Source organism: Lepus europaeus, chromosome X (genome assembly GCF_033115175.1).
Source record: "Lepus europaeus isolate LE1 chromosome X, mLepTim1.pri, whole genome shotgun sequence".
NCBI classification, from domain to species: Eukaryota; Metazoa; Chordata; class Mammalia; order Lagomorpha; family Leporidae; genus Lepus; species Lepus europaeus.
The window spans coordinates 135,028,792-135,053,334 of NC_084850.1; the positions used below are offsets into that span (position 1 = coordinate 135,028,792).

At 61.8% G+C, this 24,543-nt stretch overlaps 1 protein-coding gene across 4 annotated transcripts; it reads right to left on the reverse strand.

Moving 5' to 3' along the window:
• Window positions 1–4,638: 4,638 nt before the first annotated feature.
• FRMPD4 (FERM and PDZ domain containing 4) lies at window positions 4,639–24,485 on the reverse strand. 4 transcript variants are annotated; one of them, XM_062182972.1, is made up of 15 exons: window positions 24,413–24,479; window positions 17,311–17,427; window positions 16,436–16,596; window positions 14,356–14,458; window positions 13,498–13,543; window positions 12,513–12,617; window positions 11,315–11,422; window positions 10,895–11,005; window positions 9,961–10,080; window positions 9,043–9,179; window positions 8,436–8,562; window positions 7,975–8,064; window positions 7,622–7,804; window positions 6,939–7,077; window positions 4,639–6,017 (listed from the first exon to the last, which is right to left on the reverse strand). In XM_062182972.1, the coding sequence occupies exons 1-15, from the start codon at window positions 24,469–24,471 to the stop codon at window positions 4,873–4,875; spliced, it is 2,751 nt and encodes a 916-aa protein (XP_062038956.1). In that variant the 5' UTR covers window positions 24,472–24,479; the 3' UTR covers window positions 4,639–4,872. The 4 variants fall into 4 exon arrangements, with proteins under 4 accessions (XP_062038956.1, XP_062038957.1, XP_062038955.1 ...); XM_062182973.1 differs by having other exon boundaries at window positions 7,655–7,804; window positions 10,895–11,026; XM_062182971.1 differs by having other exon boundaries at window positions 10,895–11,026.
• Window positions 24,486–24,543: the final 58 nt, after the last annotated feature.

Below are 24,543 nucleotides of genomic sequence, written 5' to 3' on the forward strand. Positions count from 1 at the left end.
GCCGGCCCCGGGTTTGAATCCAGACGCTGCAGCCTCTGTTACCGCGGGTATTCAGGATCATTTGCATATCATCTACATATCGTTTGCATGTGCATCATTTGCATGTCACTTGCTTGTGCATCATCTACATGTCATTTGCATATAGTTTGCACGTACATCATTTACATATCATTTACGTGTCACTTCTGTATCGTTTGCATATCATTTGTATGTTGTTTGCATATCATTTACATGTCATTTGCATGTCATTTGCATGCGCTCCTATTGATCCGCGGCTTCTGAGATTCCGGCGTTGGGAGCGGAGGTTTTGCGTTCGAATTCTCCCCCGGTTCGCGCCCATGGCCTCTCCTGGGCCAGGTGTGCGGGCGGGGAAACTGAGGCTCGGAGCCCTGTCGCTGTCTGGTCGCTGCGTGGAATGGAGGGAGGGAGGACTCGAACTCGGTTCCCAGCCCGGCGCCTCTGATCACACAGACTGGAGGAGGGAGGACTCGAACTCGGCTCCCAGCCCGGGAACGGTCTTGCCTGCCGTCTACACCCACCAGGGTCCCGGTGACTCCTTAGGGTTCTGTCTCTCACAGCAGAACATCCGGGCACCCGGGGAGTCGAGGCAACAGGCCAGGGCGGTCAGGAAGCCCCTCGCTGGACATGGTACACCTTCCTGCAGCGGCCATCTTGGCTCCCGGTGCGGAGTTCCTGTTCCTCCCACGGCCCTGCCGCCCGCTCGCCCTCACCCTCCCCCTCCCCGGCTCCTCCTCCTCTCCCCTCCCCGGGCAGCTCCGCCCCCACACCTGGCGCCCGGGTCCGCTCACCTGGAGCCGCGTTCAGCCCAGAGGAGAAGCAGCTCCCAGGAACTGAGTGAGAATTCTGCTCCGCTCCCCTCTCCCCCTCCTTGTCTCCCTCACTGTCTGACTCTGCTGGGGCCCGGGAGGCGGCCATCTTGGGAGGGAGACGGCGGCCATCTTGGGAGGGAGAAGGCCACCCTGGGAGACGGCAGCCATCTTGGGAGGGAGACAGCGGCCATCTTGGGAGGGAGAAGGCCAGCCTGGGAGACGGCAGCCATCTTGAGAGTGAGACTGCGGCCATCTTGGAAGGGAGACAGCGGCCATCTTGGGAGGGAGAAGGCCAGCCTGGGATACGGCAGCCATCTTGGAAGTGAGAGGGTGGCCATCTTGGGAGTGAGACGGCGGCCATCTTGGGAGGGAGACGGCGGCCATCTTGGGAGGGAGACGGCGGCCATCTTGGGAGGCAGAAGGCCAGCCTGGGAGACGGCAGCCATCTTGGGAGTGAGACGGCGGCCATCTTGGGAGTGAGAAGTTTCCCATCTTTAGAGATGGCGGCCATCTTGGGAGTGAGACGGCGGCCATCTTGGGAGTGAGACGGTTCCCATTTTTAGGGACAGCGGCCATCTTGGGCGGCGAGCCCACGGCAAAGGAAGACGTTTCGTTCCACAAACGCCGTGAAGCGCGTTGGCGCCGACCCCACCCCCTCCCCCGCTCGTAGCCCCAAGTTAAACGTGGGGTTTGTGGCAGAAAGCACCCAAGACCAAGCGCTATGAACAAAAGCGAATTTATTCCTCGTCTCTCTGGTCCGCGGTCGCTTCCTGAATCCCGAACGTCTCGCCTGCTCTTCCCGGTGCTTAAAAATCAGAGTTAAAACATAAATACCGGTTCATGTAACCGTGGGGTTTGTTGTTGTTTCTTATTCCTCAAACTGAACAACATGGCCTCCACGTGTCCGCGGGGTGAGGTGGCGGCCATCTTGGGAGGGAGACGGCGGCCATCTTGGGCGATGACGGCCATCTTGGGGTGAGACGGCGGCCATCTTGAGAGATGACAGCCATCTTGGGAGGGAGACGACGGCCATCTTGGGAGATGACGGCCATCTTGGGGTGAGACGGGGGCCATCTTGGGAGATGACAGCCATCTTGGGAGGGAGACGACGGCCATCTTGGGGTGAGACGGTGGCCATCTTGGGAGACGGCGGCCATCTTGAGGGTGAGACGGTGGCCATCTTGGGAGTGAGACAGCGGCCATCTTGGAGTGAGACGGCAGCCATCTTGGGAGATGACGGCCATCTTGAGGGTGAGACGGTGGCCATCTTGGGAGGGAGACAGCGGCCCACAAAACAACAAAATATACAGAGAGGAGGGGACCCCTGCCCATCGCGTATGGCTTTGCAAGGTGGAGCGCGACGAGGCCTTCCCGCCGACCGGTGGAGAGGCATCTTGGGAGAACGTGTGCGTGTGCGAGCGGCCATGGCGGCCATGATGGTCGGACGTCGGCCATGACAGTCCAGCGTCGGCCATGACAGTCCAACGTCGGCCATGGTGGTCAGGTGTCACGTTGAGAATCCAATGTCGGCCATGATGGTTGGATGTCGGCCATGACAGTCCAATGTCGGCCATGACAGTCCAACGTCGGCCATGATGGTTGGATGTCGGCCATGACAGTCCAATGTCGGCCATGACAGTCCAACGTCGGCCATGATGGTCGGATGTCGGCCATGACAGTCCAGCGTCGGCCATGACAGTCCAACGTCGGCCATGATGGTCGGATGTCAGCCATGACAGTCCAATGTTGGCCATGACAGTCCAACGTCGGCCATGATGGTCAGATGTCGGCCATGACAGTCCAGCGTCGGCCATGACAGTCCAACGTCGGCCATGACGGTCCAACGTCGGCCATGACGGTCCAACGTCGGCCATGACGGTCCAGCATCGGCCGTGGCAGTCGGACGTCGCGTTGAGAACCGGCCCGGCGTCCCCGGGCGGAATCGTGAGGCTCTCGACGCCGAGTCGGCACCTGGGGTCGCGAGCGAATGTCCGACGGCGGCGGGGCGGGCTGTCGGCTCGGAGCCGCCGGCCTCTCCTGCCCGGGCTCTGTCAGAGCTACACTGGGGGCGGCAGGGAGAGACAAGAGACAACCGTTAGGCATCTGGCAGGTGGCCGCCTGGAGAGGTCTTCCTCTGTGCCGCTGGGTCAGCCCCAAGATGGCCGCCGGCTCCCCCCAAGATGGCTGCCATATCCCCACCAAGATGGCCACCATCTCCCAAGATGGCTGCCGGCTCCCTCCCTAGATGGCCGCCATGTCCCAAGATGGCCGCCGGCTCCCCCAAAGATGGCTGCCATCTCCCCCCCAAGATGGCCGTTATCTCCCAAGATGGCCACTGTCTCACTCCCAAGATGGCCGCCTCCCGGGCCACAGCAGAGTTAGACAGTGAGAGAGAAAATTAAGAGAATTTGGGGGCCGGCGCCGCGGCTCACTAAGCTGATCCTCCACCTTGCGGCGCCGGCACACCGGGTTCTAGTCCCAGTCGGGGCGCCGGATCCTGTCCCGGTTGCCCATCTTCCAGGCCAGCTCTCTGCTGTGGCCCGGGAGGCGGCCATCTTGGGAGGGAGCCGGCGGGTGTGACCCAGAGTGCCCGCTCCGCCGTGGCCGCCGTACCTGTGGTCTCCTTCATCTTGGGCAGCCGGTGGCTTCCGTCCCGCAGGGCGCCCATCACGGAGTCGGCGTGCGCGGCCTCGTCGAGGGGGGCCGCCGCCGTCCGCGGACACGTCTCCCTGGGGCCGGCTCCGTGGCCGGCAGGACCGGCGGCTCCGTCCTCCTCGGGGCCCACGGCCTCCCCGGGGGCGTCGGGGACGGTCGCCACTGGAGGGCGGAGTGGCGGCCCCGCATTCCAAGATGGCGGCCCCACGTGCCAAGATGGCGTCGACTCGCCGTGGGGCGCGGGCTCCGGCGCCGTCTGCGCTGCGGCCGGGGGCGCCTGGGCGAGGCTCGCGGGCGGCTTGTGCGCGGCGGGCGGCTCGGAGCCGTCGGTGAGGTCGGAGGAGTTGGTCTCGTTGCCCGAGTCGGACGAGGACGCGGGGCTGGGAGCCCGGGGCGCGGCCACACCTGCGCAGCGCAGAAACGAGAGAGCGGTCAGGCCGGCCGGGCCGGGGCCAGGGAGCGGCAGTGCGCCGTGTGACAGGAAAAAAGGAAAAAAAATGCAAATTTACGTGTGACCGAAAAAAAAGAAAAAAAAATACCGAGTTTTTGTATGACCAAAAAAAAAAAAAAGAAAAAAAACACCAAATTTATGTATGACAAAAAAAAGAAAAAAAATCCAAATTTTTGTATGACCAAAAAAAAGAAAAAAAATACAAATTTATGTGTGACAAAAAAAAAAATCAAGTTTTTGTATGACCAAAAAAAAAGAAAAAAAAATTTATGTATGACAAAAAAAAAGAAAAAAAAAATTTTCGTATGACCAAAAAAAAAGAAAAAAAAAAAAAAAACAAATTTATGTATGACAAAAAAAAAGAAAAAAAATATACCATTTTCGTATGACCAAAATAAAAGAAAAAAAAATACAAATTTACGTATGACCAAAAAAAGGAAAAAAACAACAAATTTACATATGACCAAAAAAGAAAAAAATACCAAGTTTACATAGGACAAAAAAAAAGAAAAAAAATCCAAATTTTTGTATGACCAAAAAAAAGAAAAAAAATACAAATTTATGTGTGACAAAAAAAAAATCAAGTTTTTGTATGACCAAAAAAAAAAGAAAAAAAAATTTATGTATGACAAAAAAAAAGAAAAAAAAAATTTTCGTATGACCAAAAAAAAAGAAAAAAAAACCAAATTTATGTATGACCAAAAAAAAGAAAAAAACAACAAATTTACATATGACCAAAAAAAAAAGAAAGAAAAAAAATACCAAGTTTACATAGGACAAAAAAAAGGAAAAAAAACACAAATTCACATATGACAAAAAAAAGAAAAAAAAAAAAACACGTTTTCGTATGACAAAAAAAAAAAGAAAACATGGGATGGCTACACCCGCCCGTCGCACAGAACAAGAACGAGACCCCGGGCCGGCTGCGCCCGCGCATCACGGAGAACCTGGGCCCCCGGCGTCGGCGCCCGGCGCCCCCTCGCACTCGGCGTCGATGAGCGACACGGGCACGCGGTCCCGGGCGTCCTGGGCGTCGTCGTCCCCGAAGCCGGGCGGCGGCGCCGCGATGGCCGCGTTGAGCGAGCGCAGCAGGAGGTCCTGGTCGTCCGCGCCGTCGCCCTCCGGGGGGGGCAGCGCCGTGAGGTCCACGATGGCGGCGGGGGCGGGGCCCGCACGCAAGATGGCCGCCCGGCGGCGCGCGCGGACGCCCCCGGTGTAGACGTCGCCCGGCCGGTCCAAGCCCACATCATGGCCGCCGGTGTAGACGTCGCTCGGCCCGTCCGTGTCGTCCAGACCGAGACCGAGGCTCCTTGTGTCATGGCCGCCGCCGGTGTAGACGTCACTAAGCTGGTCCGGCCCCAGGTCGTGGCCGCCGGTGTAGACGTCGCTCGGCTGGTCCAACCCGTCCATGGCGTCCAGACCAAGACCCAGGCTCTTCCTGTCATGGCCGCCAGTGTAGACGTCGCTCAGGTGGTCCAAGCCCACATCATGGCCGCCGGTGTAGACGTGGCTCAGCAGGTCCAGGCCGTCCGTGTCGTCCAGAGCGAGACCCAGGGTCTTCCCGTCATGGCCGCCGCCCGTGTAGACGTCACTGGGCCGGTCCGGGCCCAGGTCATGGCAGCCAGTGTAGACGTCGCTCAGCTGGTCCAAGCCCACATCATGGCCGCCACCGGTGTAGACGTCGTTCGGCCGGTCCAACCCGTCTGTGACGTCCAGACCAAGACCCAGAGTCTTCCTGTCATGGCCGCCGCCCGCGTAGACGTCGCTCGGCTGGTCCAACCCCATGTCATGGCCGCCGGTGTAGACGTCGCTCAGCTGGTCCAAGCCCAGGTCATGGCCACCACCAGTGTAGACATCGCTCGGCCAGTCTGGCCCCAGGTCGTGGTCGCCGCCGGTGTAGACGTCGCTCGGCCGGTCCGGCCCCATGTCATGGCCGCCGGTGTAGACGTCGCTCAGCTGGTCCAAGCCCAGGTCGTGGCCGCCGCCGGTGTAGACGTCCTCGCCGAGGAAGGTGGTCACGGGGGGCGCGGGGCCCCAGTCCGGGCCGAGCAGGGGGCGGTGCTGGTCCTTGGCTTCGGCCCCTGGAGACGCAGAGAATCATGGGAGAAAACGACCCCGCGCTGCCCGCTCTCCTGGGAGGGGCGGCCATCATGGGAGGGACAGGGCGGCCATCTTGGGAGGGGATGGCAGCCATCTTGGGAGGGACAGGGCGGCCATCTTGGGAGGGACACAGCGGGCATCTTGGGAGGGGATGGCAGCCATCTTGGGAGGGACAGGGTGGCCATCTTGGGAGGGGACGGTGGCCATCATGGGAGGGAGAGGGTGGCCATCTTGGGATGGAGAGGGTCATCTTGGGAGGGGATGGCAGCCATCTTGGAGGATGGCGGCCATTGCGGGAAGGACACAGCGGCCATCTTGGGAGGGGAAGGCAGCCATCTTGGGATCTTGGGAGGGAGAGAGTGGCCATCTTGGGATGGAGAGGGTGGCCATCTTGGGAGACGGCAGCCATCTTGGGAGAGGGTCATTTTGGGAGGGGACGGCAGCCATCTTGGATCTTGGGAGGGAGATGGTGGACATCTTGGGAGGGAGATGGCCACCTTGGGAGGGACACAGCGGCCATCTTGGGAGATGGAGGCCATCTCGGGAGGGAGACAATGGCCATCTTGGGAGGGGACAGCGGCCATCTTGGGAGGAGGAGGGCGGCCCTCTTGGGAGGGAGATGGTGGCCATCTTGGGAGGGAGAGGGCGGCCATCTTGGGATGGAGGGAGCGGCCATCTTGGGAGACAGCAGCCATCTCGGGTGGGAGACGGCCATCTTGGGAGGGACAGGGCGGCCATTTTGGGAGGGAGAGGGCGGCCATCTTGGGAGGGGACGGTGGCCATCTTGGGAGACGGCGGCCATCTTGGCCCGCGCTACAAGCGGACGGCAGACTTGCCATCCGGGGATGGGCTGGGCGTGGACGTGGGGTCAGGGCCCCCGGGTGCTCTGACCCAGCCAGTACCTGGGTCCTGGGGCCCGGGCGCCGTCTCGCTGGCCACGTTGAATATCGACCGCCTGGAGTCCACCAGCAGCCGGTAGTACCCGGCCGTCAGGCAGGCCAGGTTCATGGCGTCCGACGGCTCCATGAGGAGCGCGATGGGCTGCACACGAGGGCGGCGGGTAAGGTCAGAGGGCACGAGGAGGGCCCACGGCCGCACCTGCGCTTGGGGGGACGGCGGCCATCTTGGGAGACGGCGGCCATCTTGGGAGTGAGATGGTGGCCATCTTGGGGGAGACGGCGGCCATCTTGGGGGAGACGGCAGCCACCTTGGGGGGAGACAGCGGCCATTTTGGGAGACGGCAGCCATCTTGGGGGGCGAGATGGTGGCCATCTTGGGAGTGGGATGGTGGCCATCTTGGGAATGATGGCGGCCATCTTGGGAGGGAGACGGCGGCCATCTTGGAAGACGGCGGCCATCTTGGGAGGGAGATGGCGGCCATCTTGGGAGACGGTGGCCATCTTGGGAGGGAGATGGCGGCCATCTTGGGGGGAGATGGCGGCCATCTTGGGGGGGAGACGGCGGCCATCTTGGGAGACGGCGGCCATCTTGGAGGGCCCTGCACCCACACGAACCCGGGCCTGCTCTGGGACCCCAAATGAGTTGTCGGACCCGGAGGGGGCGTGTCCACCGCTGAGACACGGACCTTCCCGTCCAGCACGTGGAGCTCCACCCTCACCAGCGCCTCCTCTTCGGCCAGCATCTCGATCCTGGTCACGTGGCTGAAGTCGGCTAAGAGAGCCACCAGGTTGGTTCTGGTGTTGATCACGTGGCTTATGCCGTAGCGAGGCCCAACCAGGAGCGTCACCTCGGAGCGCTTTTCCGGCTGCTGAGAACCAGAAGCGCCTTTTTGTGAGTCGATCGATTATCACGCGCTTTTGTGAGTCGATCAATTATCACGCATTTTTGTGAGTCGATCAATTATCATCAAAATCAACGACAAGAACCGGATACGAAGCGCGCCTTTCTGTGAGTCGATCAATTAGAAAAGAAATTTACCACGAGCGTAGCCTTGAACACCCGGCCCCCGTAGAGTCTGAGGTCACTGAGGAACCGCAGGTAATGGACCTTGGCTTGCAGGGCCGAGAGCTGAGAAGACAGGGCGGCCATCTTGGGGGTGAGACGGCGGCCATCTTGGGAGTGAGACGGGGTCATCTTGGGAGGGAGATGGCGGCCATCTTGGGAGGGAGACGGTGGCCATCTTGGGAGACAGCGGCCATCTTGGGAGGGATGTGGTGGCCATGTTGGGAGAAGGCAGCCATCTTGGGAGGGAGACAGCAGCCATATTGGGAGATGGCGGCCATCTTGGGAGGGAGACAGCGGCCATCTTGAGAGATAGCAGCCATCTTGGGAGGGAGACGGCAGCCATATTGGGAGACGGCGGCCATCTTGGGAGGGAGGCAGCGGCCATCTTGCAGACGGCGGCCATCTTGGGAGAAAACGAGACGGGTTGGGGCTACCTTCTTGCCCGGCGGCACGAGGTTCTGGTTGGCCTTGACGAGGTGCGTCAGGGCCTTCTTGATGTTCTTCTCCTTCATGCTGTGCAGCACCGCGGACGGGAGGAACGTCTCCAGGCCCCACTCCTTCCTGCGAAAACAACAGCGATCAGTAACAATAACGGAAACGTTCCCGAAGTTCACTAACCGCTATGGCGGCTGCTGGCTTCCACTTCCGGTCTGGCGGCCCCTGGTGGGCACTTCCGGTATGACGGCCCCGCCCCCTGGTGGGCACTTCCGGTCTGGCGGCCCCGCTTGGGCACTTCCGGTATGGTGGCCCCGCCCCCTGGTGGGCGCTTCCGGTGTTAAGGTCCCGCCCCTTGATGGGGACTTCCGCTATGGCATCCCGGCCCCTGGTGGACACTTCCGGTATGGAACCCCGCCCCTTGGAGGGCACTTCCGGTATGATGGCCCCGCCCCTGGTGGGAACTTCCGGTCTGGCGGTCCCGCCCCTTGATGGGCACTTCCGCTATGGCATCCCGCCCCCTGGTGGACACTTCCGGCATGATGGCACCGCCCCATGGTGGGCACTTCCGGTCTGGCGGCCCCGGCGCCCGGCCCGGCCGCTCACTCGATGTACTTGAGGGAGAACTTCTGCGTCTGCTTGGCGCTCACGGCCGCCACGTGGATCTGCAGGGCGGCCAGGCGCAGGGCCACGTCGAACCGCAGCTCCGGCCCGAACCGCTCCCGCACCACGTCGTTACAGCTCTGGGGAGAGACGCCGGGGGCGCGGCCGGTCAGCGCACGGGCCGGGGGGGGGGGCGCAGGGGACCGCCAGGGGCCTCGCTCCAAGATGGCCGCCGGCTCCCCCCAAGATGGCCGCCGGCTCCCATCAAGATGGCTGCCTTCTCCCAAGATGGCCGCCATCTCACTCTCAAGATGGCCACCATAGCCCTCCCAAGATGGCCCCCATCACCCAAGATGGCCGCCATCTCCCAAGGTGGCTGCCATCTCACTTCCAAGATGGCTGTCTTCTCCCAAGATGGCTACCTTCTCACTCCCAAGATGTCCACCGTCTCCCAAGATACTTCTGTCTCCCTCCCAAGATGGCCATCGTCTCTCTCCCAACATGGCCACCTTCTAACTCCCAAGATGGCCACCGTCAACTCCCAACATGGCCGCCTTATCACTCCCAAGATGGCCACCAGTTCACTCCCAAGATGGCCACCATTTCCCAAGATGGCTGCCATTTCCCTCCCAAGACGGCTGTCATCTCACTACCAAGATGGCCGCCATCTCTCTCCCAAGATGGCCGCCTCCTGGGCCACAGCAGAGATAGACAGTGAGAGAGAGAGAGAGACAGAGACTGGGAGTGAGCCGGCGGCCATCTTGAGAGTGAGCCGGCGGCCATCTTGGGAGGGAGACTAAATACAAAACCTCGGGGCACCATCGGCGAGACTCGGATAAGTCCGTGGGCCGGGGGTGCGCGGCCGCAGGGGGAGACAGGGAATTCTGGGAGGGGGCGGGGCCCCGCGGGCTGGCGCCGCACCTGCACGTAGAGATACTCGAAGGCCACGGGGTCCCGGCGCAGGAGGTCGAGCGGGTCCTTCGGGACGAAGCTGACGCGGAACAGGCAGCGCATCGCGCGCGAGCTGGGCCTCTGCGTCACCTGCGGGCCGAGCACGCGGGCTCCTGCAGCGCTCCCAGGGGGCCGAGCGGCGGCCCAGGGCGCCGGCACACCCCGGGGTTCTGGCCCCAGTGCCCCTCGTGCGGGCCAGCTGTGTGCTGTGCTCCGGAGGGCGGCCATCTTGGGAGAGGGCGGCCATCTTGGGAGAGGACGGCCATCTTGGGAGTGAGGCGGCGGCCATCTTGGGAGACGACGGCCATCTTGGGACGGAGACGGTGGCCATCTTAGGGGGTGAACCAACAGCAAAGGAAAACCTTTCTCCCAAGATGGCCGCCATCTCCCAAGATGGCCACTATCGCCCGAGATGGCAATCATCTCACAATATGGCCGCCATCTCACTCCCAAGATGGCCGCCTTCTCAAAAGATGGGAACTGTCTCACTCACAAGATGGCCACCATCTTCCTCCCAAGATGGCCGCCCTCTCACTCCCAAGATGGCCGCCTTCTCACTCTCAAGATGGCTTCCGTCTCCCTCCCAAGATGGCCGCCTTCTCACTCCCAAGATGGCTGCTGTCTCCCAAGATGGCTGCCGTCTCTAAAGATGGGAACTGTCTCACTCACAAGATGGCCACCATCTCTCACCCAAGATGGCTGCCTTGTCACTCCCAAGATGGCCACTGTCTCCCAAGATGGCTTCCATCTGACTCCCAAGATGGCCGCCGTCTCCCTCCCAAGATGGCCGCCAGCTCACTCCCAGACCCGGGGTGCGTGCGCGCCGGGCGGAGCTGCCGGGAAAGCCTCTCCCGCGTGGGCGGAGCCCGGCGGGCTGCCCGGCGGCGGCGGCGGCGGCGCCCACCTGCGACAGCGTCTCCTGCTCGTGCAGCAGCAGCAGCTCGGCGCCCGGGCCGCCCGCCGCCCGCTCCAGGCTCAGCGCGAAGTGCTCGATGCCCTTGATGGACAGCTTGTCCTGCAGCGTCAGGATCACGTCCTGGGGGCGGGGAGACCCGGATGTGGGGGGAGGGGAGACCCGGATGGGACCGCGGGGGGGAGGGGAGACCCGGATGGGACCGCGGGGGGGAGGGGAGACCCGGATGGGACCGCGGGGGGGAGGGGAGACCCGGATGGGGCCGCGGGGGGGGAGGGGAGACCCGGATGGGACCGCGGGGGGGGAGGGGAGACCCGGATGTGGGGGGAGGGCAGACCCGGATGGGGCCGCGGGGGGGGCGGCGCCCCTGCCGTGTCCCCGGGGAGACCCCGGATGCGGCGGCCATCTTACCTTGATGCAGGTGCGGCCGTCGAAGCGGAAGGACTTGGTCTGCCCGTTCTCCAGGAAGACCCTGAGCACGTCGGGCATGAAGAGCAGCGCGTTGTCCCGCGCGGCCTCCTGCGGCGCGACGGGAGGCACGGGGGTGGGGGTGGGGCGGGGCGGCCGCCGGCGCCCTCCCGAGACGGCCGCCGGCTCCCGAGATGGCCGCCGTTGCACACCCAAGATGGCCGCCGGCTCCCTCCCAAGATGGCCGCCATCTCCCAAGATGGCCACCGTCTCCCGAGATGGCCGCCAACACCCTCCCAAGATTTCCGCCGGCTCCCAAGATGGCCGCCAGCCCCCTCCCAAGATGGCCGCTACCTCCCAAGATGGCCGCCAGCTCCCTCCCAAGATGGCCACAGTCTCCTGAGATGGCCACCGGCTCCCTCCCGATAGCCACCACCACACACCCAAGATGGCCGCCAGCCCTCTCCCAAGATAGCCGCTCCACACTCCTGAGATGGCCACCATCTCACTCCCAAGATGGCCACCATCTCCCAAGATGCCTGCCGTCTCACTCCCAAGATGGCTGCCATCACACACCAAAGATGGCTGCCGTCTCACTCCCAAGATGGCCACCCTCTCACTCCCAAGATGGCCGCCTCCCAGACCACAGCAGAGATAGACAGTGAGACAGAGAGACAGAAAGGGCTTCCTTCTGTTGGTTCACCCTACAAGATGGCCGCCGTCTCACTCCCAGTCTCTGTCTCTCTCTCTCACTGTCTAACTAACTCTGCTGTGGCCCAGGAGGCGGCCATCTTGGGAGATGGCAGCCATCTTGGGAGTGGCACGGTGGCCATCTTGGGAGTGAGATGACAGCCATCTTGAGATTGAGACGGCAGCCATCGTCAGAGTGAGGCAGCGGCCATCTTGGGAGATGGCGGCCATCTTCAGAGTGAGACAGCAGCCATCTTGGGAGTGAGCCGGCGGCCATCTTGGGAGGGACACGGCAGCCATCTTGGGAGTGAGATGACAGCCATCTTGGGAGACGGCGGCCATCTTCAGAGTGAGACAGCAGCCATCTTTGGAGATGGCGGCCATCTTGGGAGGGAGCCGGCGGCCATCTTGGGAGGGACACGGCGGCCATCTTGGGAGGCAGACGGCGGCCCCGTCCCTCAGACAGAACCAGGCGATCCCGAATCTGACCCGGCCGTGCCGGCGGACTCACCGACACCTGGCCGTTGACGGTGACCTCCTCGGAGAAGCGCACCTTGACCGGGTTCGACTTCAGCCTCGCTTTTTTGGCAGCGCTGATGAAGGCCGACCTGGGGGACTGCGAGGAGAGGAGAGAACCGGCCTCACCACGGACGCCGTCGCGCTCGCCCAGGCCGGAATAAACGGCGCAAAAGCAAACGATTTGGCACAGACAGACGCGCGACGCGAGGAGGAAACGATGATGATGGACGCAACGGAAACCCTGCCACGCCGCCGCCTGCCAAGATGGCCGCCGTCTGCCAAGATGGCCGCCGGCTCACTCCCAAGATGGCTGTCATCTCCCAAGATGGCCACCATCTCATTTCCAAGATGGCCGATGTCTCACTTCCAAGATGGCCAACGTCTCACTCCCAAGATGGCTACCATCTCGCTCCCAAGATGGCCGCCGCTCACTCCCAAGATGGCCGCCGTCTCACTTCCAAGATGGCTGTCATCTCCCAATATGGTCGCCTCCCGGGCCACAGTAGAGATAGAGAGAGAGAGACAGAGACTGAGAGTGAGATGGTGGCCATCTTGGGAGTGAGATGGCGGCCATCTTGGGGGGTGAACCCACAGAAGGAAGACCTTTCTCTCTGTCTCTCTCTCTCACAGTCCACACTGCTGTGGCCTGGTAGGCGGCCATCTTGGGAGATGGCGGTCATCTTGGGAGTGAGATGGCGGCCATATTGGGAGATGGCGGCCATCTTGGGAGACGGCGGCCATCTTGGCAGACGGCGGCCATCTTGGGGGCCTGAGAAGGAGTGCGAAGGCCAAATACTCCGAGATCTTCCGCTCATACTGTGCCGGTGGGGTGTGAGGTACTAATACTCCAGGATCTGATGCTCGGACCGCAATGGTACTCTGTGTCCCCGCCGCTCGGCGTCGTGGTGGGTCCCCCGCGCCGAGCGAGCAGGGGCGGCCGGGCCCAGCGGGCGGCGCTGTTACTCACAGACACTCACAGGGTGGGGCTGAACGACCGTGAGCAGCATGGACTCCCTGCAGCTTCTGGAAGAAACGACAGAAAAAACAGAGAAACTTACGGCCTGGACACGGAGCCAGCGTGGACACGGAGCCTCTGCCCGGGAACAGAGCGTGCGAGGCGTCGGAACACGTTTCTTGGGCTCCTCCCAAGATGGCCACCGTCTCCCAAGATGGCCGCCGGCTCCCAGGATGGCTGTCTCCCTCCCAAGATGGCCGCCGGCTCCCTCCCAAAATGGCCGTCTCCCTCCCAAGATGGCCATCATCTCCTAAGATGGCCGCCGTCTCACTCCCAAGATGGCCACCATCTCACTCCCAAGATGGCCGCCATCTCAATCTCAAGATGGCCACCGTCTCCCTCCCAAGATGGCCGCCATCTCAATCTCAAGATGGCCGCCGTCTCACTCCCAAGATGGGAACCGTCTCCCAAGATGGCTGTCTCCCTACCAACATGGCCACCGTCTCCCTCCCAGGATGTTCGTCTCCCTCCCAAGATGGCCGCCATCTCCCTCCCAAGATGGCCACCCTATCACTCCCAAGATGGCCACCATCTCCTTCCCAAGATGGCCGCCTCCCGGGCCCCAGCAGAGATGGCCCGGAAGAGGAGCAGCCGGGACTCGAACCCGCGCCCACGTGGGCGCCCGGCGGTACAGGCGGTGGCTTCCCCCGCTACTGGCGCCGCCTCCAGCCGACCGCGAACCCACGCGCCGGGCCCGCCTCTCCCGCCGCCCTGGCTTCAGCCTCGGACGCTGGCCATGCGCCATTTAACCGACTATTAGAAATCTGAGCTCCCGGGCTCGGACGGCGAGTGAACCCCGGGACGACCCCGGCGGACTCACCGGACCAGGTCGATGACGCGCTCGCGGGGCGCCGCGCCCACCGGCTCCTCATTGATGGCGACGATCTGGTCGCCCGGGATCAGCTTCCCTTCCGAGGGGCCACCTGCGGGGGAGGGGAGGAGGCGCGGTGAGACCCCCGCGGCGTCGCTCACGCGGGAAACCCGGGCCCAGGCGAGGGGGCAGGCGGCCATCTTGGGGGAGGCGGCCATCTTGGGAAGGAGATGGTGGCCATCTTGGGAAGGAGATGGTGGCCATATTGGAAGATGACGGCCAACTTGGGAGGGAGACGGCGGCCATCTTGTGAAGGAGACGGTGGCCATCTAGAGGGAGACAGCGGCCATCTTGGGACGGAGAAAGCGGCCATCTTGGGAGTGAGAAGGCGGCCATCTTGGGAATGAGATGGCGGCCATCTTGATGGAGACGGCGGCCATCTTGAGTGAGACGGTGGCCATCTTGGGAGATGGTGGCCATCCTGGGTGGCAGACGTTCGCCATCTTGGGCGTGAGATGGCGGCCATCTTGGGAGTGACAGGGGGCCATCTTGGGAGTGAGACAGCATCCATCTTGGGAGTGAGCTGGTTCCCATCTTGAGATTGAGATGGCGGCCATCTTGGGAGGGAGATGGCAGCCATCTTGGGAGGGAGAGGGCCACCATGGGAAGGAGATGGAGGCCATTTTGAGGGTGAGACGGCCATCTTGGGAGTGAGACAGTGGCATCTTGGGAGGGAGACAGCGGCCATCTTGGGAGTGAGATGGTGGCCATCTTGGGAAGGAGATGGTGGCCATCTTGGGAGGGAGACAGTGGCCATCTTGGGAGGTGGTGGCCATCTTGGGAGGTGGTGGCCATCTTGGGAGGGAGATGGCGGCCATTTTAGGAGGGAGATGGCGGCCATCTTGGGGAGACAGCAGCCATCTTGGGAGTGAGGTGGTGGCCATCTTGGGAGGAAGACAGCGGCCATCTTGGGAGGGAGACGGCGGCCATCTTGGGAGGGAGGTCCAGCCGTGAGAGCGCCAGAAGAAGGGATTCTCCGGTAGCCAATCACAAGCGTCCACGCCCAGCAGCCACAGCTGTGACGACCTGGGCCCCGGCCAATGGGAACCGAGCGGCCCCGATGTGCAGGGTGCGAGCAGGCAGAGGCTCGCGGTCGGGGCCACAGGGCGTCCCGGGGGAGGGGTGGCGGGCAGCGCTCGCTGCACTGGTTTGCCTTGCGTTAGGCACGCGGGGCGCGAGTGCGAGGGAGAGGGGTTGTTTTCTGTGGATTAGATCCTGAAAGGGGGAGAGAGGGAGAGAGAGACAGAGAGAAAGGTCTTCTTGGCCGTTGGCTCACCCTCCAAGATGGCCGCCGTCTCCCTCCCAAGATGGCTGCCACCTCCCAAGATGGCCACCGTCTCACTCCCAAGATGGCCGCTGTCTCCCAAGATGGCCACCGTCTCACTCCCAAGATGGCCACCTTCTCAAACCCAAGATGGCCGCCATCTGTCTCCCATGAGGTCTGTCTCCCTCTCAAGATGGCCACCATCACCCAAGATGGCCGCCATCCCCCTCCCTAGATGGCCACCTTCTTACTCCCAAGATGGCCACCGTCTCACTCCCAAGATGGCTGCTGTCTCCCAAGATGGCTGCTGTCTCCCTCCCAAGATGGCCGCCACCTCCCTCCCAAGATGGCCACCACCTCACTCCCAAGATTCCACTGTCTCCCCAAGATGGCCGCCATCTCCCTCCTAAAATGGCCGCCATCTCCCTCCCAAGATGGCCACCGTCTCCCTCCCAAGATGGCCACCATCTCCTTCCCAATATGGCCACGGTCCCTCTCCCAAGATGGCCGCCGTCTCCCTCCCAAGATGGCCACCATCTCCCTCCCAAGATGGCCACCACCTCCCAAGATGGCCACCACCTCCCAAGATGGCCACCATCTCCCAACAGGTTGGACCTGTGTTTTCGGACCCAGGTCACGTGACGGCATCGGCAGCCGACCACCGGGCCGGAGGGGCCGTCCTGGCCTCCCTGGGGTCTTCGGGCGTCGGCAAAGCCGCCCCTCCCGGTGCCCGCCGGGCCCGGACCCGCGCCGCCGGCCGCTTACCTGGTGTGACCGAGCGCACGACCACCGGCTTCTCGCTCCCGGCCACGAACCCGAAGCCCAGCACCGGGTCCCTGCGCATCGCCACCGTGCGCGGCGCCGGCGGGAGGACGGGGCCGCTCTCCGGCTGAGGGGCGTCGCCCGGGTCCGCCTGCGCCACGTGACTGTGGGGAGAGACGCACACGCGAGAGAGGGGGAGGTCAGTGCGTGCGCGTTGGGCGTGGGGGAGCTCGGCGGCCATCTTGGGATGAGACGGCAGCCATCTTGGAAGACGGCAGCCATCTTGGGCGTGAGAAGGTGGCCAAATTGGGAGGGAGATGGCGGCCATCTTGGGCGTGAGAAAGTGGCCATCTTGGGATGGAGATGGCGGCCATCTTTGGAGGGGGACGGTGGCCGGTTTTGGGAGGGAGATGGTGACGATCTTGGGACGTGGAGGCCATCTTAGGAGGGAGACGGTGGCCATCTTGGGAGACAGCGGCCATATTGGGAGTGAGACAGCGGCCATCTTGGGAGATGGCGGCCATCTTGGGAGGGAGAGGAAGCCATTGGAGGGTGAACCAACAGCAAAGGAAGACCTTTCTCTCTCTCTCTCTCTCTCTGTGTCTAACTCTGCTGTGGCCCGGGAGGCGGCCATCTTGGGAGATGGAGGCCATCTTGGAAGTTAGACAGCGGCCATCCTGGGAGGGAGACGGCAGCCATCTTGGGAGGGAGCCAGCGGCCATCTTGGTGGGCGAACCTACGGCCAAAGAAGACCTTTCTCTCTATCACTGTCCACTCTGCCTGTCAAAAATTTAAAAAAAGAAACAAAAATCATGGCCGCCTGGCGCCTCCAATCGCCTACGTTGAACACGGTCGTGCGCGCCGTGTCGCCAACCTACCTGATGAAGACGTCCCGGCCGTCGCGGGCGGTCATCGTCTCCCATCCATACGGCGGCGCCGGGTTCCAGGCCCAGGTTCCCGCGGGCGGCGGCCAGCCGGGAGACTTCGTTCTGTGGCTGCAAAAAGAGAAACAAAGCGTCATGGCGCCTGACCCAGAACGCGGCTTCTCTAGCGCCAGAGGTCCCAAGATGGCCGCCGTCTGACTCCCAAGATGGCTGCCGTCTCCCCCTCTCTCCCAGACTAGGATGGAGCCCTGGGAGACCCGGATGAAGCCAAGGGGCAGAATCTCCTGCAAGGGACAGGGCCCTGAGCCCCGGTTCGAGGGGGTTCTGAGCTCAGGGTGCTCCTCCTTCCCGCTACTTCTGGGTCCCTAAGTCACTTCCGGTCTTTTATACCCGGTAATGGATACTTCCGGTCCACTTCCGGTCTTTTTATACTCATGTTTGGGTACTTCCGGTCTTTTCATACCCATGTCTGGGTACTTCCGGGTTCCCACAGTCACTTCCCAGGGGTCTCTATTGGTCCCTGGGGGGTCTCTGGGGGTCCCAGGGGCCTCAGCAGGGACTCCTGTCCATCCCCCATCACCCCTGTCAATCACTCAGGAGAAAAAAACTTTAATTCCCATACAAGTTTCTGTCAGCAAATCGGCCCCGGGTCTGAAAGACAACTTTTCTGACAGGGACGCCCGCGGGTTTCTGATAGAAAATGTTGCCAGGATCCAAGATGGCTGCCGCTGCTGTCAAAAAAATTTGCCCGGATGGAGCCCTGGGGACTCGGATTGAGGCTGTGGGACCCGGATGTAGCACTGGGAGACCCGGATGGAGCCTCAGAGGCCTGGATGGAGCCCTGGGAGACGCGGATGGCAAAGTGACTGGGGGCACAAGAGCCAAGGAACCAGAAATTTCTTTCATATTTGGGAGCTCTCAGCCCAGGTAGGGGGAGATCTGAGCTCAGGGGGGGTCCTTCCCTCCCCGCTTCCGGGTTTCTAAGTCACTTCTGGTTCACATCAGGCCTTTTTATACCCATTTCCAGTCACTTCCGGTCTTTTTATACCCAGGTCTGGGTACTTCCGGTCCACTTCTGGGTTCCAACAGCCACTTCCCAGGGGGTCTCTGTTGGTCCCTAGGAGTTTCTGTGGGTCGCAGGGGTCTCGGCGGGGACTCCTGTCCATCCCCCATCAACCCTGTCCATCCCCAATCACCCCTGTCTGTCGCTCAGGAAAAAAAATGTGAATTCCCACACAAGTTTCTGTGAGGAAATCGGCCCCGGGTCCGACAGACAACTTTTCTGACAGGGACGCCCGCAGGTTTCTGTCAGAGAAATGGTGCCAGGATCCAAGATGGCTGCCACTGCTGTCAGAAATATTTGCCCAGATGGAGCCCTGGGCACCCGGATGGAGCCCCTGAGAGACCCGGATGGCACAGGGACTGGGGGCACAAGAGCCAAGGAACCGGAAATTTCTTTCATAAAGATGGGCGGGGCTCTCAGTCCAGGGGCCAGGGCTATCAGCCCAGGCGGGGGGAGTTCTGAGCTCAGGGGTGTCCTTCCTTCCCCCACTTCCGGGTTCCTAAGTCACTTCCGGTTCACCTCAGGCCTTTTTATACCCATTTCCAGTCACTTCCGGTCTTTTATACCCACTACTGGGTATTTCCAGTCCACTACCGGGTTCCCAGAGTCAGTTCCCAGGGGTCTCTGTTGGTCCCTTGGGGTCTCTGGGGGTCCCAGGGGCCTCAGCGGGGACTCCTGTCCATCCCCCATCACCCCTGTCCATCCCCCATCACCCTTGTCAGCCGCAAAGAGACCTGTCAATCACTCAGGAAAAATAAATTTAATTCCCACACATGTTTCTGTCAGGAAATCGGCCCCGGGTCCGACAGACAACTTTTCTGACAGGGACGCCCGCGGGTTTCTGTCAGAGAAATGTTGCCAGAATCCAAGATGGCGGCCACTGCTGTCAGAAAAATTTGCCCGGATGGAGCCCTGGAGACCCGGATGGAGCCCTAGAGTCAAAATGGAAACCCTGGGGACCTGGATGGAACCCTGTGCACCTGCTAGAGGCCCGGATGCAGTCCTGGGGAACCGGATTTGGCTTTGGGGACCCGGATGGAGCCTAAGAGATTAGGATGGAGCCCTGGGGACCCGGATGGAGCCCGGGAGACTTGGATGGAGCCCTGTGCACCTGCTAGAGACCCGGATGGAGCTGTGGGAACCCGGATTGAGCCTGAGAGACCAGGATAGAGCCCCTCGGAGACCCGGATGGAGCTTTAGAGGCCCGGATGGAGCCCGGGGGACTCGGATAGAGCCCTTGGGAGACCCGGATTTGACTCCTCTCCATCCGCCATCACCCCTGCCCATCCCCCATCACCCCTGTCAATCACTCAGGAAAAAACTTTAATTCCCACACAAGTTTCTGTCAGGAAATCGGCCCCGGGTCCGACAGACTTTTCTGACAGGGACGCCCGCGGGTTTCTGTCAGAGAAATGCTGCCAGGACCCAAGATGGCTGCCGCTGCTGTCAGAAAATATTTGCCCGGATGGAGGCCTGGGGACCCGGATGCCACATGGACTGGGGGCACAAGTACCAAGGAGCCCAGAAATTTCTTTCAGAAAGATAGGGGGGTTCTCAGCCCAGGTAGTGGGAGTTCTGAGCTCAGGGGGGCCATTCCCTCCCCCACTTTCGGGTTTCTAAGTCACTTCCGGTTCACCTCCAGCCTTTTAATACCCATTTTCAGTCACTTCCGGTCTTTTATACCCACTACTGGGTATTTCCAGTCCACTACCGGGTTCCCAGAGTCAGTTCCCAGGGGTCTCTGTTGGTCCCTTGGGGTCTCTGGGGGTCCCAGGAGTCTCAGCGGGAACTCCTGTCCATCCGCCATCCCCCTGCCCATCCCCCATCACCCTTGTCAGCCTCAAAGAGACCTGTCAATCACTCAGGAAAAATAAATTTAATTCCCACACAAGTTTCTGTCAGGAAATCGGCCCCGGGTCCGACAGACGACTTTTCTGACAGGGACGCCCGCGGGTTTCTGTCAGAGAAATGGTGCCAGGATCCAAGATGGCTGCCGCTGCTGTCAGAAAATATTTGCCTGGATGTTGGCCTGGGGACCCGGATGGAGCCCTCGGAACCCGGATAGAGCCCTCGGGACCCGGATTGAGCTCGAGGGACCCTGAAGGAGCCCAGGGTACCCAGATGGAGCCCTGTGCACCAGCTAGCGACCCGGATGGAGCCCAGTGGACCAGGATGGAGACTTGGATGGAGCCCTGTGCACCTGCTAGAGACCCAGATAGAGCCATGGAGACCATGATGGAGCCCTGGGGACCCGGATGGACACATTGGGGCTAGGCCCTCCACAGTGGACAGGGCCCTGAGCCCCGGTTCGAGGGGCTTCTGAGCTCAGGGGGCTCCTCCCTACCTCCACTTCCGGGTTCCTAAGTCACTTGCGGTCCACTTCCGCCCATATCCTACCCATTTCCAGTCACTTCCGGTCTTTTTATACCCACTACTGGGTACTTCCGGTCCACTTCCGGGTTCTCACAGTCACTTCCTAGGGGTCTCTGTTGGTCCCTGGGGTCTCTGGGGGTCCCAGGGGTCTCGGCGGGGTCACCTGTCCATCCCACATCACCCCTGCCCATCCCCCATCACCCCTGTCCATCCCCCTTCACCCCTGTCCGTAGCTCAGGAGAAAAAAAATTTAATTCCCATACAAGTTTCTGTCAGGAAATCGGCCCCGGGTCCGACAGACAACTTTTCTGACAGGGACGCCCGCGGGTTTTTCTCAGAGGAATTTTGCCAGGATCCAAGATGGCTGCCGCTGCTGTCAGAAAAATTTCCCCTGATGGAGCCCCTGGGGGACCCTGATGAAGACCTAGAGGCCCGGATGGAGCCCTGTAGACCCGGATGGCACAGGTACTGGGGGCACAAGAGCCAAGGAACTGGAAATTTCTTTCAGAAAGAAAGTGCGGCTCTCAGCCCAGGCGGGGGCAGTTCTGAGCTCACGGGGGTCCTTCCCTCCCCCACTTCCGGGTCCTAAGTCACTTCCTGTCCAGGATGGAGCCCTAGAGACCCGGATGGATCCCTGGGGACCCTGATGGAGACCAGGATGGAGCCCAAGGGAACCGGATGGAGCTCTGGGGACTCGGATTGAGCCTGAGGGACCCGGATGGAGCCATAGAGACCCGGATGGAGCCCAGGAGACCTGGTTGTAGCCCTGGAGACCCGGATAAAGACACAGATGGAGCCCTAGGGAGACCCGGATGGAGCCCTGGGGACCCGGATGGAGCCCTGTGCACCTGCTAGAGACACGGATAGAGACATGGAGACCATGATGGAGCCCTGGCGACCCGGATGGAGCCCTAGAGACACCGATGTAGACCTTGCACCTGCTAGAGTCCGGGATGGAGCCCTAGGGACCCGGATGGAGCCCTAGGGACCCGGATGGAGCTCTGGAGACCCGGATGGAGCTCTGGAAGGAGCCCTAGACACCCGGAGGGTGGGGTGACCCGGATGGAGCCCTGTGCATCTGCTAGAGACCCGGATGGAGCCCTGGGAGACCCAAGTGGAGCCCTGCGCACCTGCTAGAGACTCGGATAGAGTACTGGAGACCCGGATAGAAAAAAAAATGTGAATTCCCACACAAGTTTCTGTCAGCAAATCGGCCCCGGGTCCGACAGACAACTTTTCTGACAGGGACGCCCGCGGGTTTCTGTCAGAGAAATGGTGCCAGGACCCAAGATGGCGGCCACTGCTGTCTGAAAAATTTCCCCGGATGAAGGCCTGGGGACCCGGATGGAGCGCTGTGCACCTGCTAGAGACAGGGATGGAGCCCTAGAGACCCGGATGGAGGCCTGTGCACCTGCTAGCGACCCGGATGGAGCCCTGGGGACCCGGATGGAGCGCTGTGCACCTGCTAGCGACCTGGATGGAGCCCTGGGGAACCTGATGGAGCACAGGGGGACCCGGATGGAGACAGAGAGGCCCGATGGAGCCCAGAAGATCCGGTTGTAGCCCTAGAGACCTGGATAAAGACCCGGATGGAGCCCTGGGAACCCGGATGGAGCCCTGTTCACCTGCTAGAGACCCGGATAGAGCCATGGACACCCGGATGGAACTCCTGTGACCCGGATGGAGCCCTTTGCAACCGCTAGAGCCTCGGATGGAGCCCTGGCAACCCGGATAGAGCTCCTGGGTGACCCGGATTTGGCCCTGGGGACCCGGATGGAGCCAACGGGGCGGGGCTCACCTCCAGGGGACAAGGCCCTGAGCACCGGTTCGAGGAGGTTCTGAGCTCAGGGGGCTCCTCCTTCCCCCACTTCCGGGTTCCTAAGTCACTTCCGGTCTTTACCCACTACTGGGTACTTCCGGTCCACCTCCGGCCCTTTTCTACCCACTTCCAGTCACTTCCGGTCTTTGTATCCCCATGTCTGGGTACTTCCGGTCCACTTCCGGGTTCTCACAGTCACTTCCCAGGGGTCTCTGGGGGTCCCAGGGGCCTCAGCGGGGACTCCTGTCCATCCCTCCTCACCCCTGCCCATCCCCCATCACCCCTCTGTCCATCCCCCATCACCCCTGTCAATCACTCAGGAAATAATTTTAATTCCCACACAAGTTTCTGTCAGGAAATCGGCCCCGGGTCCGACAGACAACTTTTCTGACAGGGACGCCCGCGGGTTTCTGTCAGAGAAATGGTGCCAGGATCCAAGATGGCTGCCACTGCTGTCAGAAAATATTTGCCCGGATGGAGCCCTGTGCACCAGCTTGAGACCGGAATTATCACTGGAGACCCGGATGTAGCCCGAGAGTCCAGGATGGCCACTGTCTCACTCCCAAGACGGCCGCTGTTTCACTCCCAGGATGGCTGCCATCTCACTCCTAAGATGGCCACCGTCTCCCCATCTCCCCAGACTCGGATGGAGCCCTGGGGACCCGGATGGAGCCTTGGAGACCCTGATGGAGTCCTGGGGACCCGTATGGAGCCCTGTGGACCCGGATGGAGCCCAAGCGACCAGGATGGCCGCCATCTCACTCCCAAGATGGCTGCCATCTCACTCCCAAGATGGCCACCATCTCCCAAGATGGCCGCCGTCTCCCTCCCATGATGGCTGCCATCTCCCTCCCAAGATGGCCGCCAGCTCCCTCCCAAGATGGCCGCTCAGGTGACCAGTCCAAGCCAAGATGGCCGCTGACAACAGAAACTTCCTGGCAACCGGAAACCACATCATCGCTCACCTGGCAGTGTGGTGGAAAAAAAACAAAAAAAAACCAAAAAAAAAAAAAAAAACCGAAGGAGACCTGGCGAGCGCTGCCCAAAAAAAAAAAAATCTTTGTTCAGTCAACAACACGATCCACTGTGCACTTACTCCGCAACGGAAAAACCGCGATAATCCAAAAAAAAACCCAAAAAATAGGCAAGGCTGTGGGCGGGTGCTGTAGCGCTGACGGGTTCGAGTCCCGGCGGCTCCACTTCCAGTCCGGCTGTGGCCCAGGGGAAGCCGGGGGAGGACGGCCCCAAGAGCTTGGGCCCCTGCACCCGCGTGGGAGACCCGGGAGGAAGCCGCGGCGGCCATCTTGGGAGGCAGGCGGCTGCCATCTTAGGTGCGGGAGGAGGACGGTCGTGATGCAATCAACAAACCTCACGGTGCAAAGGAAGCAAATGCGATTGACAAACCCTTAGGGCGGAGCTGTGACCTCGGGGGGTGGGGGAGGGGTTGGGGGGGGTCACCCGGGCCGCCCCTCCCCCCCCGCCCCTCCCCCCCGTACCTGGGCGGCGGCCGCGCGGTCCTGCGGGAGCAGAGCGCGGCCATGCGGGCGCCCCTCCCCCCCCTCCTCCTCCTCAGGGCGGCGCCGCCATGGCCGCAGCTCCGCGCGATCCCCGGCGGCGGCGACAGCGGCGCGGACCCGAGAGGAGACAGCGCGGGTGGGGGAGGGGGAGGCAGCCCGCGCCGAGCGCCCCTCCCCCACCCGCCCGGAGCGCGAGGCACGGGGGAGGGGGCGCCGCCGCTCGCACCGGAAGTCGCCCCCCCCTCCTCCCCGCACACAAAAAAATAAATAAATAAAATAAAAATAAAAAAATAAAAAAAAAAACCCGGAGAGCCGCGCGCTCACCTCAGGCAGAGCGACCCGCGGGCGGCGGCAGCCATGCAGCGGCCCGGCCTCGTTAGCATAGCCCCGCCCCCGCCCGCGCCCCATCTACATAGCCCCGCCCCCGCCCGAGCGCCGCGCGCCTCATCTACATA